Source organism: Neomonachus schauinslandi, chromosome 16 (genome assembly GCF_002201575.2).
Source record: "Neomonachus schauinslandi chromosome 16, ASM220157v2, whole genome shotgun sequence".
Taxonomy (NCBI): Eukaryota; Metazoa; Chordata; class Mammalia; order Carnivora; family Phocidae; genus Neomonachus; species Neomonachus schauinslandi.
In genome coordinates, this window is record NC_058418.1 from 8,037,101 (window position 1) to 8,057,918 (window position 20,818).

The window sequence follows — 20,818 nt, forward strand, 5'->3', positions numbered from 1 at the left end:
CGCGGGGTCCGCAGGCCGAGGCCCTCGGGCGTGAGCGCGCGCGCGTGCGCACACATGGTGGTCCCTGTGGGCAGCGTCACCTCTCCTCCAAGAGCCCGTTTGTCCCTGGTGTTACGTGTCAGGGGTGGCGTCCCAGGTGGCGCACGCTGGAGGGCGGGGCGGAGGCACGATGTGCCCGAGCTCGCGCGCACACAACCCCACGCCCCAGGGCTTGGTTCCCAGGCCCCCGCGGCGGGAGGTGGGAGGGAGGGATGTCCCGGAGGGAGGGCCCCTGAATAACTTTTCTTCGGAAAATATGTCGGTCTGGCCCCCAGCCCAGGCCTGAGTCATCAGGCTCTGCTGCATTGAGTCATGGCCTCCCCCCCCCCCCCCTTGGGGCCTTGGGGGGGGCCCCCCCCCCAAACCTCAAGCCCTCCCCAGGACTCTTCTTCCCTGGGAGTCTGGGGAGAGCCATCCCCGCCCCCCCAACCCATCCCAAGACAGCCTGATTTCCACGTGGTTAGAAGCCTTGGCTTTATTTGCTCTGTGGGAACGCTGTTCGCTGTTCGCTGTTCGGTTCACAGGCCCCTCCTAGGCATGGGGGGTGGTGATGGTGGGTGTGGAAATCCCCGCGAGCATCGTGGGGGGGCGTCGTCCCCACCTATGTCACCCTTCCCCATCTTTTCCATGGGGTCCCCCACCAGGGTCAAGCACTAGTAAGTGGTGAAGGCACGGAAGGGTGGAAGGCCGGACGTGAGGGGTCCCTTTAGGGAGGAGAAGGGAGAGCTGTAGCACCAAGAGCCCCCCCCCCCAACGCATCCCTGAAAGGGGGACTAAAATAAAGCCCTGGGGCCTTTATATCTGGTAGGGGCTCTACTTAAATATGGGCTGATGGCAGAGAGACTGTGCCCCTGTGGTCTACAATTCAGGCCACCAGCTGTGGGGAGCTTAGGGATGGGGGCAGCCAGGCTGGGTTTTCAAACCAGGGCCTGTGGGCCGAAGCCAAAAATACCTCAAAGTGGGCACAGTCTGGGCGAAGCAAGGATAGAAGGGGCTTTTCTGTCTGCTAAGAATCCTTAGTACAGAAAGGGGTGTAACCAGAACTGGGCAGAGGGGCTGAAGAGGGGTCCCTCTGAGGAAGTAGGAGGTTGTGTCTCCCCTCTGAGCCCCCACTGGTCCCAAGGCCTGAGAACAGGATGGAGTTTGTGGGGATGGGCGGTCCTTGCCTGGATGGGCAAGAAGTGGGGAAGGGGGCCTTTGTGTTTGTTATTTCAAACAAGGGGCCACTGGACTATGGGGAGAGGCGAGGGGTCCTGCCCAGAATTGGGGATCGGGCTGGTTAGGGCCTGTGTCTGTGTGTGTTTGTGTGACTGTGTGTGTGCTCCCTCCTGAGAACGTCAGCCCCCTGAGGGCAGATACACGTGTCTGTTTTGCTCTCTGCTGTACTCCCCAGTGCCCAGAACAAGCCCTGCACATCCAAACATAGTACGTGCTCAATAAATACTTGAATGAACGATGACTGAATCGATGCCTCTGTGCGTGTGTGTGTTAATGTCAACGGGATGTGCCTAAGTGTATGTGAGGGTAGAGATGCAAAGGCCGGGCAGAGAAGCCTTGCCCCTCCCCTGGTCCCCACTGTCTGGCAGAGGGGAGTAGAGAGACCCCCATCCTTACAGCTGAGAAAGTGGGCAGGCAGCGTGCATGCAGGCTGGGGCGGGGGTGTGTGTGCAGCCAGCTGGTGCTGGGGAGCCACAGCAGGGCAAGAGGGAGGGAGGGCCGGCAGGCAGTGGCTGGCTCACTCTGCAGAGCCCTTGTGGCGCCGCTTGGAGGGCGGCACCAGGCGGCGGGGCAGGTTGGTGGGCAGCCCGTGGCCCTCGAGCTTGGCCTCGATGAGGTGGCTGGCCAGGGCGAACTCCTCGTCATCCAGCATGCCGTCCCGGTCGACGTCACTCAGCTTCCAGATGCGCCCCAGCACCGAGTTGGGGAGCTTGGTGCCCACCATCCAGGTCTTGGCCTTGGTGCCGCTCAGCTTGCCATCGGCGGGTGCCAGGTTGTAGAAGATCTCGTCGTACTTGGACTTGTCCTTGGTCACCACCCACTCGGCCTCGTCGTCCGAGCCCTCCTCGCCGTCCTCCAGGGCCTCATCGGGCCCCCGCTCCACAAACGGGCCCATGTGGGTGCCCTCAAAAGCGCCGCCCTGCACACCCACCTCGGTGCTCTCCAGCTCTTCCTGCCGCAGCAGGGGCATGAGCTTGGCAATGTCGTGGGTCAGCATCTCGTCCAGGGCCTCCAGCAGCTTTGGCTTCAGCGAGTGGAATTTGGTGAAGTCGTGAGCCATCAGCAGCTCCTGTTGTGGGGTGAGGGGGAGAGGGGAGCACTGGGAAGTCAGGGGGCACCGTCCTCAAGGCCCCCCAGCCCCATGGGGGCAGCGGGACCCTGGGGCAGCTCACTTGGTAGCACGTCCCGGCTGAGAGGTGTGTACCTGTGCAACCCATTTCACTCGGGCACCCACCACTCAGAAGAGACTAGGACAGCGGGGTCCCAGGGGCCCTCCCCCTGCGCCAGGCGTGTCCCCAGGATCACTGGACGGTAGGGACGTAAGTGGCCCTGTGAGGACTTAGACCAGTAGCTGTTTACCAGCCGGCAGAGGATTTCAGTATTCCGACAGCGCTCCCAGCCTAACCCAGCACAGCCCTGGCTCTGCCCAGCCTCTGGGGCGCCCCAGCTGCAGCTGGCCGGCACCCCATCCCAGTTGTGCAAATCGAGAAAATTCCATTCCTGCTGCTCCATTAGCTCTGTCACCCCACTTCACAGCAACGGGTGAGTGGCTTGCTGCCAAGTTTGGAGGTTAGGTTTGGGATGGCCAGATTATTAGGAGCTCCTGGGACAACCCTCCCCCTGCCCCCCTCCCTCCAGAAGTCATCTTGTGCTAGAGCAGCTGTGGGGCTGGATTTGTGGTCACGCTGCTTCTCTCCGGCGGCTGCTCTGAGTCACTCTGAGTCGCCTGCACCAGGAGACTCACAGCAAAGACCGATCCGGTTCATGGCACCACACTGAGGCAGAGAGGCCCGCTGATCTGGACATAAAGGGGTGGGGGGGTCTGGACTCCAGGGCCAGCCTGCCCAGGTCCCAGTCCAGTTCTGCCACTTAGGAGCTGTGTGCCCTCAAGCAAGTGACTTCACCTCTCTGGGCCTCAGTTTCCACACGTGTAAAACAGATCAATAACATTCGCGCTCCCCTCCCTTGGGGGGATGGGAAAGGCTAATGAATTCATCTGGATAGTGTTCCAGAACTGTCAGTGTAATCTTACCAGCTGCTGTTTATCTAGCCCAGTGGTTCTCAGCCACGGGAGATGTTGTCCTTCCCCAGTGGACACGTGGCAAGATCTAGAGCCATTTTTGATTGTCACAGCTGGGAGGGGGGCTGCTACGGGCACCTAGAGGTCAGGAGGATGCAAAGATCCCGCAATGCACAGGACACCCCTGACCACGAGCACTCTGACCCCAAATGTCAGTAGCGCGGAGGTTGAGAATCTTGATCTAGCCCCAGCTCTGTGCCACACACTGATCTTAGGGGGCTGCAAGCGCTGGCGGATTCAGCACCCACAGCAATAGGTAAGTACTATGACAATGCCCATTTCCCCGTTGAAGAAACTGAGGCTCAGGCAAGGTGACTCGTCCAGACTCAAGAAGCTAGTAAGTGGCCGAAGCGAAATGCAGTCTACCAGAATTCCTCAGAGTCTTGGGTTAGAAACCATCTCAGACCCAAAGGTCACAGGCTTGGAGTATCAGCCTAACGTAGTCTCAAAACAGAGGCTCAACGCCGGGCTGGGGGGCTAGTCCCCGCCTCCTCCACACCTGGTTAATCCTAGACCTGGACATGCAAGGGGTCCCCCCATTCCCATTTGCCCTTTATCCTCAGCACTGGAGTCCCTGAACATTACCTGGGCACCTGGCCACCTAGAAGGAAGACTACACTTTCCAGCTTACAGCCAGCCTTGGCCATGTGGCTACCTTCTGGCCAATTGGATGTCAGTGTACCTTGCATACACAACTCTAGAATTGTCCTTTCCAATACGGGAGCTATGTGTGGTTATTTAAATTTAAATTAGCTAAAATTAAATAAAATCTAAAATGTCAGTTTTAATGGGGCTAGCGGCTACCATATTGCAAGGCAGAGCACAGAACATTTCCATCATGGTAGGAAGTACTATTGGACAGCACTGTTCTAGAAAGTGTCCGTAAAGACAGAGACTGTACAGATAGCTTTCCCTCCCTTCTCCCTCATCCCTTCTTGCTGGCTGGAATGCAGACAAAATGGCTGGAGTTTTGGCAGCCATTCTGTACCATGTGGGGATCTTGGAACTGGAGGCCGGGCATGGAGGAGAACTGAGACAGAGGCGGACTTGGTCCCTGGCTCTGTAAAGCACCAGCCCTGGACCACCTTCTAGGATTTTATGGAGAAAAACAAACTTCCATCCTAATGAAGCCACTGTTCCTTGGGGTTTTCTCTTCATTCCTTTGTCCTAACGCACACAACCATGCTCTTATGGAACCATTTGCAGGAGGTGCTTTCCAGAACCTGCCCTCCATCCCTCCCATTTTCGAGGCCCCATCCCAAAGCCCACAGAAGCTGACCCCTTCTGCCTCCCTCCCGGGCGACCTCTCACCTGCATCTTCTGGCAGTCTGGGAAGTCACCGGGAGATATGTGATGCTCTAGCTGGATCTTGGCAAAGATGACGGGCAACTTGAGGATCAGCTGCTTCTTCTTGTTCTCCTTCCCAAACACGGAGGGCATCTCCTTTTTCAGGTAGCTGATGATGTATGCGTGGACCTGTAGGAGGAGAGCGCTCACCTGAGCCTGCAGCACCATCACCCGGGGCCCCACACCTAGAGCTCCTGATTCGCATGGCCCGGAGGGGGGCCTGAGAATGTGCATTCTGACCCTTACAGGTGAGTTGCTGCTGCGGCAGCTGGCAGCTGAGGGCAGAAGACCCCCTCCTCTCCTAGGCAATCCACCCCCAGCCCCCAATCTACATACCAGCCCTAGCCTCTCCCTGGATTGCCTTGTCCACATTCCTGGACAGCTCCGTCTTTTGACGCCCAGTGGATTCTGGGCCCGGCCCCCAGAGCTGTGTCACCCTCAGCTGTGCCCATCACGGGAACAAAGGGCACCCCCACCTGCACCCTCCCCAGGTTAGGCCAGACTTCCCAAAACCTTTCCTGATTTGATGCTTCTGACTCCTCACCAGCCACATCCAGCCACCAGCGAGCCCTTTGCCTTTTACCTCCTACATCTGTCTGCTCTGTTTTCACTGCTTTCCACCTCAGGAGGCCACCACCCCCACCTCCCCACGCCTGCCTGGGGAGACACAGCAGGCACCCCACTGGTCTTCTGGCTTCTCTTGCCCCTACAATGCCTTCTCCAGGCAGCGGCTGGAGAGGTCTTTTTGTTTTTTAGGAACAAACACCAGATCATGAAACACTGCTCCAAAGTTTCGATTTGCTTCTTATCCAAGTACGAAATTCCGACCATAGCTGACAAGTCCCTACAGCAGCAATTCTCAAAGTGTGGTCCGGGGAACCCCAGGGATTTCCCCCCCCCACCCCAGCCTCTTTCAGGGGTTCACATAGTCAAAGCTATTTTAATAACGATACTAAGGTGCTATTTGTCTTTTGTGCTCTCATTTGCCCCCCCCAGGGGACAGTGGAGTTTTTAAAGGCAACAGGAGGTGTGATACTGTAACTGAAGCAGGAACAGATGTGCAAAATTCAGAGGTCTCCTTCGAAGCCAGACATTTAAGAGATTTGCAAAAATGTAAAACCAGGCCACCGTCCTCTGGAATTTTTTTTTTTTTTTGGTTTGGACAGAATTTTCATAAAATGTATGGGACTTAGGTTACCAAGTCCTGGGCTTATGGTTATTTAAAAACTGATCTTATAATATCTATTATCCATATTAATTAATATAAATCGAACTATCATAACTCATCGATAACATTTATCATCAATAAATTGCTACTTATTAATAGTTAAATGGTTATTGTTGGTTAAGCCAATATTACTAGATAAATATTAAACATTTTCTCAGTTTTAACTTCTGGTATGGCCAATGTAGACAGATTCAACCCATGTACCTACACACTCTTTGGGACGCTCAATCATTTCAAGAGTGTCGTGAGCTCCTGTGACTGGAAGTTTCTCTAGAGTCTGGCTCCTGGTGTTTCATCCTGCATCCCCCCCTGCCCTGCCCCCGTGCCAGCTTCCTCACCTGCCATCCTTGTCCCAGCATGCTAATATTTTTCTTACCACAGGGCCTTTGCACATGCCACTCTCTGCCTGCAGCCCTGCTCTGATCTCCCCAAGCTGGCTCTCTCAACTTCCTCTTGATGTTAACCTCCTCACAGAGGCCATCCTATGAGAAGCAGGTGCCCCAACCACCACCATCTAATTATTTTCTACCGTCACTTCCCTGCCCCCCACAATGTTTATTGCAACCCATCCTTATTTTGTTTATCTGGTGGTTTACTTATTCTGTCTCCTTCCATCAGAATGTGAGCTCCAGGAGGGCTGGGACCTTATCTGTTCCCTCTGTCCCCAGCACGGGCACGGTATGCACAGAAAGCACTCAAGAAATACTTGTGGAGGGAAGCAATGAACTTGGGAACCTTTGAGCCCCAATCTCCAGAGCTATCAAAAAACAAACAAGGAGGGCAGAATCATGAACATTTGCATTTTTGAACTGGAAGCTCAGTAATTAACTGCATATGCTTAAATAAAAATAGACTATATCTGGATAAAGACACAAGAAACTCCTCATGGGGGCTGCCTCCAGGGAAGAGGCCCTGGAGGGGTTGGGGGGAGGATCAGGGCTGGGAGGGAACATGTTTAACTGAGCTTAAATGCTTTACCATGAGATGGTCTTAAATGTTCGATGGAAAACACTTGTTTGAAAGTTCTCTTAATGAATCATAGGTTTAGAATGCTAAAAATTTTGGCGGTCCCTGGCTGGTTCTGAATCCTTACGTCCTCCCACCTCCACCACTCTGCCTCCTGCAGCCATCCTGGGCTCCTTGTTTGAGCCTGTTCCTGCCTCAGGGCCTTTGCACTTACTGTTCCCTCTTCCTGGTAGGGCCTCCCCCAGACCTCCACTCTCCCTCCTTCAGGTCTCTGCTGGGAGACCCTCCCTGACCTCCTTAAAACAGTCCCTCCCCAATCTCCTTTCCTGCTTCATTTTCCTTCCTGATCCTTATCACATACAATACTGTATGATATTATAGATTCATTTGTTTAATATCCACTTCCCCAGTGAAAAGTAATTCTACAAGAAAAAAACAACATTAACTCGTTTGTTCCCTGCTCTATCTCCAGGGCCCCAAACAGTGCAGAAGCACGTTTTAGGTGCTCAGTAACTGTTGAATGAATGTCACTGAGCCGCCTCAGAGAAGCTCAGTAAGAAGATTCAGGGCGGGGCGCCTGGGTGGCTCAGTTGGTTAAGCATCTGCCTTCGGCTCAGGTCATGATCCTGGAGTCCCAGGATCGAGTCCCGCATCGGGCTCCCTGCTTGGCAGGGAGTCTGCTTCTCCCTCTGACCCTCCTCCCTCTCATGCTCTCTGTCTCTCATTCTCTCTCTCTCAAATAAATAAATAAAATCTTTAAAAAAAAAAAAAAAGAAGATTCAGGGCACCTTGGCCTCTTTCGTATCAGACTCTCCCAAGGTCTTGGCCTCAAATATCGCAACACAGTGAAATCGCCCCTTCTCACCGTTACCACTTCAACCAAAGGACGGAGCCAGGTGACTCATCCACACCCTATATCGTACAGACAGGGAAACTGAGACACCGAGGGGTAGTTACCCAGAGTCCAGAAAGGCCCTGTACTTTGGGGGAGAGTGTGTGGGGAGGTAAATGGTGGGGACTGTTGTTTGATGGCTAGACCAAGTGTGGTGGCGGAATCACACGTGGGGAATGTGTGGGTGACACGGAGCAGGGGAGGGGCAGGGAGGCTCGGTCACAGTTGGACCCTGGGTGAGGGGCACTGGGGAGCCACAGATGGATCCGAGGGAGGTAGGGGAAGGAATGGTCGGGTCGATAGGTGTGAGGGGGGTCAATGGGGCAGGGGCGTGGCCAGGCTGGTGGGCGGGACCTGCGAGCGCGGGCCAATGGGGGCGCGGGGGCGGGGCCTAAAGTGGCTCCTCGGGGACCCAGAAGAGGGAAGGCGGGAGGGCGCTGATGGCTTTTCCAGAGAGGAAGCGGGGGAAGGTGCCAGGAAGAGATAAGGTGGGAGGGCGGGCTGGGCCGGGGCGCGGGTCCCGGACTCCGGGGTTTGTCCGGGTTTCCGGACCCGCCTCCTGCCCGGCGGGGGCACCAGGTGTCCGGCCCGACCCCGCCCCTCTGTCCCACGGCCCTGGGCCCCAGCCCCCGCCGCTGTCTGCGTCCCCGAGGGGCCGGGGGTCCGTGGGAGACCAGGGCGAACCGGAGGGGGGTGCTGAGAGAGACACGGAGGAAGACAGAGGGGGAGAGATAGACAGGCGGGGAGATAGAAGGAGAGAGGGACAGAGAATGAGGGAAGGGGAGAGGAAGAGCCCGAAAGAGAGAACGAGTAAGAGGGAGAGAGATGGACGCTGTGAAAGAGGTAGAAATGAGGAGAAACACACAGAGAGAGACAGAGACACAGAGACAGTCCAGAGCCTGGGTGGGGGAGGAGGAAAAGGTGGACTCCGAGGCTCAGAGCCGTCCCTGCTGGGCCGCTCCCTCCCAAGGAGGATTCCTGGGGCGGGGGTGGGGGCCCTGACTCACCCCCTCTCTGCTGCTCCTTAAACCAACACCTCAGGCTCCTCCACCCCCCATAACCTTCTAGGCCTCCCTGCCTGCCCAGCTTCCTGCCCCACCTCCACCCTGGCAGCCTCCCCTATGAATGTTCCATTTGGCCTCCAAAATCGCTCTCAAACCAGTGCTCCCCTCCCCCTCCCAAGGCCCTGTTGGGATCCAGGCTCCTCCTTGTTCCTCTGTCCCCAGCCTACCCCATGGTCTCTGTCCCCAGTTTAACAGCCCTTGAATCCACCCACCAAAAGGCAGCCTGAGTAGGACCCTGTCCCTCCTCTGCTCTGAACCCTTCCATGGCTCCCCAGTACCCTCAGGACAAAGCGCAGGTTCCAGGCCACAGCCCTGGGTGGTCTGACTCCCACCTCATCAGCCTCAGATTCAGTTATTTGCACTATCTACACTGGGTTCAACACTGACATTTTCCCTCTTCCTTGAACTGGCCATGTTCTCACCTCCGGTCCTTGCACTTGCTGGTCCTACCATCTAGAATTCCTTCCCCTCCTCATCCTCCTTTTCCTCCCATTTGCATCTCTGATGCCCTCTCCTCCAAGAAGCCTCCCGCCCCAATTCCCCCTGGGCTCCCCAGGACCAGCCCTGACCATGCTGGCTCATCACTGTCTGGGGATGGGTCTGTCTCCTCCCCTGAACTGCCTTGGTCACTGCTGTGTCCTCAATACCACCCAACACAGGGCTGGGGACAGGGGAGATTTTGTCGAACAAGAGTGTTGGTTCAACGGCATTCGTTCAATAAATATTTACGGAGCACCAACTCTGTTCCAGGTTTTGGGGATACAGCAGCGAACAAATTTAGACGTCTCTGATTCTGTGAAGCTTACATGCGAGTGGAGACAGGTAGTAAACCCAGAAACCCAATGAATGGATGATGTCCGGCCAGGCAGCAATGAATGCTATGAAGGAAACTACAACGAGGATAAAGCAAGACTCACATGACAGGAGCGGGGAGGGAGTTATAGTCATAAGAAGGGAGGGCAGACAGGGAAGCCTTCCCGAGCATGTGGAGCAAAGAGGAGGTGAAGGAGGTGGGGAGCGAGCCAAGTGGGAGAGAGGCGAGGAAGGGGGAGGGGTTCCAGGAAGAGGGAACAATAAGTGCAAAGGCCCGGAGGTAGGAGCAAGGAGGCCAGCGTGAAGTGCAATGGATGATGGGAACGGAGTGGAAGAGCAGGACAGCGAGGAAAAGCAGCGTGGAGGGGGAGGGGGAATGGGACGGCTGTGGACCTCACCGGAGTCCTGGGTGGCTTGTGCGCAGAGATGGGCCATGATACAACGTGACTGGTGGTGGGACGTGGATGACAGGACACAGAGGAGACAGGGAGATGCGGAAATAGAATGATAGATGCGCAGCAGCAGGGGGATGACTCCCCATGCCATTCGGCTTCCCCCACTCCACCTTGCACCAGAATGACCCGGCCTGGAGGACTCTCTTAGACTGGTGAACTACCTCATCAGAGAGCCCATAAGCCAGTTGAGACAGGATGGGAGGCAGGGCAAGGGCGGCCCCTGCCTCCGCGCTCCAGCCCTGCCGCCCCCCACCCCCGCCCTCCTGCGCTGCTCACCCGCACCAGCCGGGCCCTCTTCACTAGGTCGTTGAGCTTGCGCAGGGCGGCGTGGCGCGGCAGGCCCTGGATGTCGCGGAAGAGGTCCTGCTCCTCCAGCTCGAAGAGGCGCCGGTTGTCGGGCACCAGGAGGGGCTGGGACCAGAAGGAACCGATGTAGACACGCAGCACCTCGGGCGTGCCCACCACCTTGCCCAGCGCCCACATGAGCGCCCCGTAGACGCGCATGAGCTGCTGGGTCTCAACCATGTCCGCCTTGTTGAGCACCACGCGGATCTTGTCCTCGTGGCCCCGCAGGGCGCCGATGGCCTCGGAGAACTCGTCGGAGATCTCCAGCTTGTGCGCGTCGAAGAGCAGGATGATGAGGTCCACGCGCTCCGCGAACCAGCGCAGCACGGCCGGGAAGTCGTAGCCTGGGGGTACGCAGTGGAAGCGGCACGAAGCGCAGAGGTCAGCCCCCCTCCCTCCAGCCTTTCGCAAGCATCCATTCCTTTGGTTGGATAGCGGACTGTACAGACGTTCAGGTTGTTAACTTTCGAAACCCTTCTCTGGGCGAAATAGCCAAGGGCCCAAGAGTATCCCACGGCTCTGCCCCGCCCCCCCCCCCAGGCCCCAGAATTACCTCATCACTCTGGCCCCAGGCCCTCAGGCCATCTGGCTACAGAGGGCTATCACCCGCCCCCTTTTCATTCATTCCTTAGGCAGATATTAATGGCGAGCGCAGGTCCGGATGTACGGGTTGTTAAAATACTGAAGCGTTTCTTAACAGGCTCTCTGTGCCTCTATGAACCTCCCCCCCACCCCCAACCCCCGGGTCTCCCAAGTGCCTCCATCACCCCAGCCCCTCCCTAGGACTTCTGGATCTCCCCACAATCCAGCAACTGAAGAGTTCACGTTGGCTCTGGCTCTGCTCTCGCCAGAGCAGATGGTAAATATTTTGAATTTATTTAACAATATTTACAGAGAGTCTTCTGCTGTGTGCCAGGCCCTATCCTGGGCACCCGGAGATACCACAGAGGGCACAGAGACAAGTCCTGGCCTTCATGGAGTACCTGTCTCAACAACGCGCTTCATTCATTCATTCCTTCCTCGTTCACTCATTCGTTCACACCCTTCGCTTTTGCTGCTCACTCGTGCATTCAGCAAGTGATGCTTAGGAGAGTAGGGAGGAGGGGGTGGGACGCCCTGACTCGGCGGTCAGGCAGGCCTGGGTTTGAATCCCACCTCTGCCCCCCCAGCTGTGTGACCTTAAGCAAGTAGGAAACCTCTCTGAACTTGTTTCTTCCTCCGTAAAATGGAGGTCCTAACAGAATGTGACTTGGAGGGCTGTTGCGGAGATTAAAAGAATATAAATGAGCTAATATATAACATACAATAAGAGCCTATCTATAAAGAGCTTAAAACAGTGCCTGTTTAAAATGGGTGCGCTTTAGGCATGTCAACTGTACCTCAATTAAACGGTTAAAACAGGGGCGGCCTGGGTGGCTCAGTGGGTTAAGCGCCGGACTCTTGATTTCCCAGGTCATGATCTCAGGGTCGTGGGATTGAGCCCTGCATCGGGCTCTGAGCTCAGGGTGGAGTCTGCTTGAGATTCTCATTCCCTCCCTGTCTGCCCCCTCCCCCTGCTCTCTCTCTCTAAAAAAATAAATAAATAAAATCGTAAATAAAATAAGCCGTTAAAACAAGCAAACACAATCTGGGAACACGGTAAGTGCTCAACAGTTATCAGTTGTGATACATGCGGGACACAGTGGGGGCCTCCTTCGGGAACTGTCCCCAGAGCCGTCCCTGTCCTGTTCTCATCCGGATCACAGTCCACTGAGGACACAAACCCATCCCCAGAGTGGTCAGGTCGGGGTGGAGGAGCCCAGCGGGAGCACCTGACCCAGCTTGGGGGGGGGTCAAGGAGGGCTTCTCAGAACAGGGGACACGGTGGTGACCTGGGGGACGAGGCATTACCTGGCAGAACAGGGAGCCATCACGGCTTGCTCTCCCTGAATTATCTAGTTGAATCTTCAAAACACCCTCGGGAGACAGGCGCTTTTGTGATCCTCATTTTCCAGATGAGGAAACTGAGGCACAGACAGGTTGAGGGATTGACTCAAGACACGCGGGTGGGAGGCGCGGAGCAGGAGCCTGCTTGGGTCTCTATGCTCCACTGAAGAGCGGGTGCTGGGCGCATCCTGCCAAGGAGGGAGCAGGCTCCTTATGGTCCCTGGGGACTGGATGGGGGGGGCATTGCTCGGGGGAGGAAGGGCCAGGTAACCAGAGGGATGGCAGCTGGGGCTCCTTCCCTCCCCAATGTCTAAATGCGTGTGCACACACACAGACAGACACACACACACACGCACACACGGGCCAGGATTTGGAAAGTGTGTCTCATGTGGGGTGGGAGGAAGGAGGGAGGTTGAATCAGCGTGGGAACGAGAGACGTGGAGACGCGGCAGAGCGTACCCGGGACGCACAGCTACGACACTCACCGGGAACACAGCTGTCCGCACATCCATAGCGCCCACTGTGTGTGGCACCCCGAAGTGCTTTGCAGGTTTGACATTTAATGTGAACCCTCCGTGCAACCTACGAGGCTGATGCTATCATTATTCCCCTTTTACAGATGAGGAGACTGAGACAGGGATAGATGAGTGGCTCGCCCAAAGCCATGGTGTAGCAATAGCAGAGCCCAGATTTGAGCCCCACCAGAGGCTCCCGTAGGCTACAATCACACAAAAATGTGGGCACAGATTTGATACGCAAGGGCAGCCAGCCACGCATCCCACCAATGCATACACATGAGCACACACATCCGGACACAATCGTAGCCGCGTGCTCCAAGAGGTGGACTCCCAGACACACCCCTGCTCACACACACACACACACACACACACACACACACACACAAATCCACAGACAGACCGACCGACTCGCCTCCTCTTCCTCTACCCAAGCTGCCAGGGAAGGAGACCCCGTTCTCTACTCTCTCCGCCTCCCCACAACCTTGGGCCCCCACCGAGCACCCCTCCCGCTCTCCCCTCCCGCTCTCCCCTCCCACTCTCCCAGGCCCAGCCCCAGGGGCGGTGCCCCAGGAACTCCCGGCCCGCCCTCCTGCCCGCCCTCCGCCCCGCCTCCTGCCCGCCCCGCCCCCCCGCCCCCCTTCCCCCGCCCTCGGGCTGGCAGCCCGCCCTCCGATCGCTTCTGCAGCTGCCCCCTGCCTGTCTCCCAGGGGGACACGCGCCCGCTGGGTAGCAGCCAGGGACATCATCACCCTCCGCGCTCCCGCCCTGCCCGGCGGCCCAGCGTCCCGTCCCCTCTGCCCCACAATGCAGCCTCCTTTGCCCCAGTCCCGGGCCTCGAAGGCCGCCGAGCTGGCGCGGGACAGACACTGCGGGGTGACTGGGGCGGGGCGGGGCGCAGATGCTGAGCGGGCTGGGCAGAGGTGGGGACCGGCTCCCCCGGAGGCCCGCTGGAATTCACCCCCCGCCGCTCCCCCTGCACAGCTGTTTATAAATTCCAGGCCCGGCCTTGGCCCGCGCCCAGATTCCCCCTCCCAACCCCTGCTCAGCCCCATCTGCGGCCCAGAGGTGGAGCCAGGAGCATGCCCAGGGCCCAGGGCCTCCCTCCTCTCTGGGTCTCCTGTGTCTCTGTAAGGCTGCCCGCACTCGGGATCTGTCTCTGACTTCACCCGGTCTCCCTCTGTCTCTCTTGATCTCTCCCTCCGCATACTCCAGACCAGCCCAGACACGGAGCGGCAGCCTGCTCACACGTGTTCAGGCACACGCCTCCCCTGTCCCCTCTACCTGCACAGACATGGAGGAACCACAGCCTTCTGCCCCCAGCCAGCTCAGGGCTGGCTGACACAGGCCCGAGTCTTAGCAGAGACCCAGCCGCCATCTCCCTCAGACCCAGGACTCGGGCCCCACTCACCCCGGCTCACTCTCTGCTTGGCGCCTGACAGGATGCCTGGAGTGTCGATGATACTGATGCTCTCCAGGACCTGATTGGGGAGCTGGGCACACATGAACCTGAGGCAGAAGGAAAGTCAGGGGTCAACACAGGGAGAGGCAGGAGGAGAGGACCCATAAGAAGGGAAAACCGGGACCACACAGAGGGTGATTCAGGTACAGAGCAGGGAAGAATCTCGAAAGATCAGGACAAAGAACAAGAGCTATTAAAAAAAAAACAAAACTGGGCGCCTGGGTGGCTCAGTTGGTTAAGCAACTGCCTTCGGCTCAGGTCATGATCCTGGAGTCCCTGGATCGAGTCCCACATCGGGCTCCCTGCTTGGCAGGGAGTCTGCTTCTCCCTCTGACCCTCCTGACCCTCCCCCCTCTCATGTGCTCTCTCTCTCAGTCTCTCTCTCTCAAATAAATAAATAAAATCTTTAAAAAAAAAAAAACAAAACTGAGAGCTGATGTTAACTGATCACATACTTTGTGATTATAAAGTGCTGTGCTAAGCACTTTATAAGCGAGTGGGGACTATGGTTATCCCCATTTTCCAGATGCGGATAAGAGAGGCACAGAGAGGTTAAGTCACTTGCCCAAGGCCACCCAGGTAGAGAGGAGGTGGACCCAGGCAGCCTGGCTCCACTGGCTTCCCTGCTACTCTCGAGGAGGCAGGAAGGGGGAGGAGCATGAAGAGAGGAGGGAATTGGAGCGGGAAAGAAAGAAACACAGGCGGGGGTGGGGGCCAGGGACGGGGAGATGCACCCCTGCCTCCCAAGTTGTACCACCTGTTGAGGAAGGTGTTCCCAAAAGGGTTGAGCTTGCGGAAGGGCTTGTCGGGGTCAACCACAAGGGCGTTGCCTGGCACAGTGCCCTCGGTGTCCCCGTGCATGACAGCCACGAAGCAGTCGGTGGTGGGCTCGGGCCCCACGCGGGAGCCTGGCACCTCCTGCTCCAGCAGGTACTGGATGAAGCTGGTCTTCCCCGTGCTGTACTGGCCAGCCACCAGGACCATGGGCTTGCCGTCGAAATCGGCATCCTCCAGGGCCGGCGAGTGGAAGGCGCCGAATCGGTAGTGCTCCTCGAGAGGCAGCAGCTTGGTGCGGTAGAGCTCCTTGAGGGACGAGGTCACCGTGCGGATGGCCTCGGGCTGCTGGCCCCGCGCGCCGCCCCGCTTCAGCCAGCTGAACATGGTGGCTGCACGCTGCCCACTGGTCTCGCCGAGGGAGACGGGCAGGGGAGAGCTGCCTGCAAGGGGGGGACAGGGTGTTGATGGGGGCCTGCCTGGCGGAGGAGGAGGAAGAGAAGGAAGGGAGCTGGGAGGTGGAATGGGCAGAGGAGGGTGGGAGAATGGGGAGGAGGAAGCGGCAGAGAGCGCGGCAGAGAGCACAGCAGGGCAGGAGGTGATGGTTCATGGAGGAAGAAGGTGATTATTCCAGCGGGAGGAAGAGAAAGAGATTAATGGTGGGATGATTGAAGAAGCAGGACTGATGGTGGGAGGCCAAGGGATGATGGACAAAGGGAAGGATGCAGAAGCTGCCTAGAAAAAATGTATTCCTTCATCTGTTCTTTCCATCCTCCGCCCTCCCCATCCTTTCACATATTTTCACTGAAATCACCTCATGTGTCAGGAGCTATGGATCCAGAAAGAGGCCTGAGACGGGCCCTTACCCATTCAAAGCCCCCATTGAGGAGGGGACCTGGCACCAAGCAGCCAGTGATGCCTGGGAAATGCCAGGCAGTGGACTTGTGGGCACCAGATGGGGACATAGTGAACCGACCACGGGATCAGCAAACTCTGGCTGAGCTGACTTTTGAACTGCTCCCTTCAATGCGCAACAGGGATACCGTGCAAGACAGGCAGAGAGGGTGGTGTGTGCTAAGGCCCCGAGCTGTGAAATGCATGGAGGGGGTTGCTGGACACAGGAGGGGTGAGAAATAAAGCTGAGGAGTTGCCTGGGTGCACCCAGGTCATGAGGGTCCTCAGGTGATCACAAAAATATTAACATTTCTGATCACTGCATGCCGGACGCTGCTCTAACTCATTTAATCTTCCTAACAACATGGTAAGGTAGGGCTGTTATTATCCCCATGTTTCTGTCTCACAAAGGGGGCTCACGAAGATAGCAATAACTTGCCCAAGATCACTTGGTTGGAAAGCACTCAGTCTGGGACACCAGGCAACCTGACCTCGGAACCTGTGTTCTTATCTGAGTTAGGAAGAGAGAATTACCAATCCAGCAGCGGCAAGCACCCCCAGCACCCAGACTGTGTTCTCTATATTCCCTTACTATCTTTTCGTTCTCTGTAGGACCTGTAGTGATGTCCCCTCTTTCATTCCCAATATCAGTCATTCGTGTCTTTCTTTTTCTTTTTCTTCCTTGATCAGTCTAAGTAGATGCTTATAATTTTACTGATCTTTTCACAGAACCAGCTTTTGGTCAGATGGGAGTCTCCAAACACCATTTTCCATTAAAAAAACAAACAAACAAACAAATAGGGCTTCTTGGAGAAATGGCTGATTCTAGGGCTGGGGCAGGGGAAGAACAAGTGAGCCTGGATCAGGTAGTGGGAAGGTGCTCAAGGATGGAAGGGGCATGCCACAGAGACGCAAGGACCAGCCTGAAGGAGCTCCCACTGGCCAAAGATGGGAGGATTTGAGCATCAAAATTAACTGCAAATCAAAATGTTAAAATCCATAAAATCACAATGATACTTAAAGGAAAATGAATAAATAGAAAGGAAAAGGAGTAGAGGGGAAAGAGTGCCGGAGAGGTAAAGGAGAGGCAGGAACTGGGAACTGGGATGTTGGCAGAGGGAGGGGGCCCTGGGCGGTGTCCTAGGCAGGGAGGGGTCCGAGGGACATTTTAGGGGTAGCTGGACAGACCGTGGGGTTGGTGAAGTAGGAGAGGAGCTCTTGAGTGGGAGGAGGGACCAAATAGGACAGAGATGGGTAAGGGCAGTAGAGGGAGACTCCAAGGAGGGGCTCTCTTCTGGCTGAGAGGATGGGGAGGCCAGTTGGGAGTGGGGGAAACTGAGCACGATGGGAAGAAACGAGGAGGGCAGGGGGCACTGTCACAGGCTGGAAGGAGCTGGAGGGAGTGGGGAAGACAAGGAGGTTTCGCGGAGCGGGGTGCTGGGGACCCCGGGGACACCGCTACACATTGCGGGGGGGCAATGGGAGTCTTGGGGCGGCAGGGGAATAATCACGCTCCTAGGCTCCGCGGGCCGGGCGGGGTTTGGGAGGCGACAGCGGCGGTCGGGGACCACTCACCGATGGGGCGCGCAGGCGGCTGCACCGGGCAGCGGGCTGGACGGGGGTCCCGCGGGGATCCGAGGCGCCCGCGGAGCGGCCTGTGGTCGAGGTCCCGTCCGGAGCCGTCTGAGCCGGGTGGGGCCCGGAGCGGGGAGGAGGGAAGGGAGGGGCGGGGGGGCGGGACCAGGCGCCCCCCCTCCCCAAACCGGGAGCCCGGCCTCTGGCGCCCCCTGGTGGGGAGTGGCAGGGAGGCTTCTCGAGATGGGTGAGAGCGGGCTTCGAATCCGAATCCCGGTTGTTCAAAATCCTTTCCACCTCTGACACTGGGCCACTCCCCGATCTCTGTCTCTCCTCTCAGCATGGGAGTGCTAATATTAATACTGCTACTAACAACAACAGCAGCAGCAACAACAATAATAATAATTTAAAAACTTACCTGAGTTCATGAAATTCCTCTTCTCACAACCCATCCTGGCTCCTCTCTAGAGAACTCAAAGTAAAAGCCAAAGCCCTCAATGGGGCCCACAAGGCCCTACGCGGATCTGCCCGTTCCCTTTGCCCTCACCTCCCTTCCTCTCCCCCTGGCTCACTCTGCTCCAGCCACCCTGGCTTCTTTGCTGTTCCTCAAGGACACCAACAGCCCTCCAACCTCAGGGCCTTTGCACTTGCTGTTCCCTTCACCTAAACCACTTTCCCCGCAGGGATCCGAACAGCTCACTCACTCTCCTCATTCATGCCTGCTCAAACGTCACCTCCTCAGAGAAGCCCTCCCTGATCTCCTTATATAAGGCTGCCCCCACCATCTATCCATTATCACTGCTTTATTTTTCTCCACAGTTCTGATTATTCTACATTTCTCTGCTTAAGTGACTGTCTCCCTAGCAAGAACACAAGCCCTCTGAGGACAGGGATTTACAACTGGGTGGTTTCCTGTCGTGTCCCCAGGCTAGCACCGTGCTGGACACACCAAAAGGACTCAGTAAATATTTGTTGAGTTAATCTTTCACGATTATTGAGCGCCTCCTTATGTGCAGGCTTATTAGCTAAGAGTATTAGCTCATTGAGTTCTTAGAATGTCCCTGAGAAGTGGCTATCGTTATCCCCATTTTACAGATGAGATAAATGAGTCCCAGAGAAGTGAAATAAAAAAGCACAGAGGGATTGTTCAGGGCTTAGCCCTGCACCTGGCCCCTAACTGGTGCTTAAAAAACATCGGGTCATATAATCCAGGTCTGGAACTGGGTTTTTTTCTCTCAGCATGGGAGTCAGAGCATACAAAGCCTCAAGTCAAATCCCAGCCCCGCTACTTGCTCGCAAGAGAACCTCAGGCAAGCGATTCAGTCTCTCTGAGCCTCAGTTTCCCCATCTGTCTTACTACAAAGGACCACTTCCTTTGGGTCTTTGTTCAGATGGTACCTCCTCTGTAAGTCCTACCCTGACTCCCCCCAACCCCCCACCACCCTGGTTCCTACTTCCTTTTCCTTCCTAGCACTTAGCGCTATCAGCCAGAAGAGAGATGTTCCTTATTTTTACTTCTTTTTGCAATTTTATTTTCATGTATTTATTTTCAGTGTGACTTATTTTTAATCTTTCCCTGCAGGAATGTCAGCTCCTCGTGGGCAGGGGCTTGGGTCTGTTTTGTTTGCTGTTGTCACCCCAGTGCCTAGAACAGGGCCCAGCCAGCAGGCATTCAGTTAAATATTTAATTGGCTGAATTCAATAATGTACATAATGGGGGGGGGGGCACCCGGGTGGCTCAGTTGGTTAAGCATCTGCCTTTGTGGCTCAGGTCATGATCCCAGGGTCCTGGGATCAAGCCCAGCGTCGGGGGCGGGGGGGAAGGGGTCTCTGCTCAGTGGGGACTCTGCTTCTCCTCTCCCTCTGCCACTCGCCCCTGCTTGTGCTCTCTCTCTGTCAAATAAATAAATGAATAAATCTTTTTAAAAAATGTACATAATGGGGGTGGTGAAAATGTTCTAAAACTGATTGCGGTGATGTTTGCACACCCCTGCAAATACACCAAAACCATTGAATTGTGCACTTTAAATGGGCGAATGGCTTCTGAAATATCTCAATAAAGCTGAATAGATCGATCGATAGACAGACAGATAGACAGATACAGTTGACCCTTGAACAATATTCGTTCATGGGTCCACATATAAGTCGATTTTGTTTGAGAAATGCAGTACACTATTGTAAATGTAGTTTTTCTCATGATTTTATTTTTTTTAGAAATAAGCTTTTCTTAGGCTTGAGTATTACATATTTTGAGTATTTATTACAGCTGCTAGTGTGACCCTAACTAACAAAGGATTTGAGTGGCTAACAATCGAAGGACTGCAACTTTTTTTTAGAAACATTTTATTTATTTATTTATTTAAGTAATCTCTCCACCCAATGTGGGGCTCGAGCTCACGACCTGAGATCAAGAGTCTCATGCTGTACTGACTGAGCCAGTCAGGCGCCCCTCTTAAGATTTTCTTAACATTTTTTCTCTGGCTACTTTATTGTAAGAATACATATAACATACAAAATATGTGTTAATCGACTATTTATGTTATCGGTAAGGCTTCTGGTCCACAGTAGGCTAGTCGGTAAATTTGGGGAGAGTCAAGAGTTATACGTGGATTTTCGACTGGGGGGGTCGGCACCCATAACCCCCATGTTCTTCAAGAGTCAACTGTATTCTATGGGGTGCCTGGGTGGCTCAGTCATTAAGCATTTGCCTTCGGCTCAGGTCATGATCCCAGGGTCCTGAGCAGGAAGCCTGCTTCTCCCTCTCCCACTCCCCCTGCTTGTGTTCCCTCTCTCGCTGTCTCTCTTTCTGTCAAATAAATAAATAAAATCTTTAAAAAAAATAAAAAGAGTCGGGGCGCCTGGGTGGCTCAGTCGTTGAGCATCTGCCCTCAGCTCAAGTCATGATCCCAGAGTCCTGGGATTGAGCCCCGCATAGGGCTCCCCAGTCTGCGGGAGGCCTGCTTCTCCCTTTCCCACTCCCCCTGCTTGTGTTCCCTCTCTCGCTGTGTCTATCTGTCAAATAAATAAATAAAATCTTAAAAAAATAAATAAATAAAAAATAAAAAGAGTCAACTGTATTCTATAAAGAGGTGTATGGATATAATACATTTTATACATAATTATATAATTATAATACATGATCACATACAATGTATAACGGTATATATGATATATATTTAATAACAGGCCTGGGGCTTAGTGGCGACTAACGTTATTACAGCTAGG

General features: G+C 55.3%; 1 protein-coding gene across 2 annotated transcripts; it reads right to left on the minus strand.

Moving 5' to 3' along the window:
* Positions 1-496: 496 nt before the first annotated feature.
* On the minus strand, positions 497-17,705 carry EHD2 (EH domain containing 2). 2 transcript variants are annotated; one of them, XM_021681207.2, is made up of 6 exons: positions 17,594-17,705; positions 15,108-15,567; positions 14,300-14,397; positions 10,385-10,791; positions 4,649-4,813; positions 497-2,326 (listed from the first exon to the last, which is right to left on the minus strand). In XM_021681207.2, the coding sequence occupies exons 2-6, from the start codon at positions 15,509-15,511 to the stop codon at positions 1,775-1,777; spliced, it is 1,626 nt and encodes a 541-aa protein (XP_021536882.1). In that variant the 5' UTR covers positions 15,512-15,567; positions 17,594-17,705; the 3' UTR covers positions 497-1,774. The 2 variants fall into 2 exon arrangements, with proteins under 2 accessions (XP_021536882.1, XP_021536881.1); XM_021681206.2 differs by having other exon boundaries at positions 10,379-10,791.
* Positions 17,706-20,818: the final 3,113 nt, after the last annotated feature.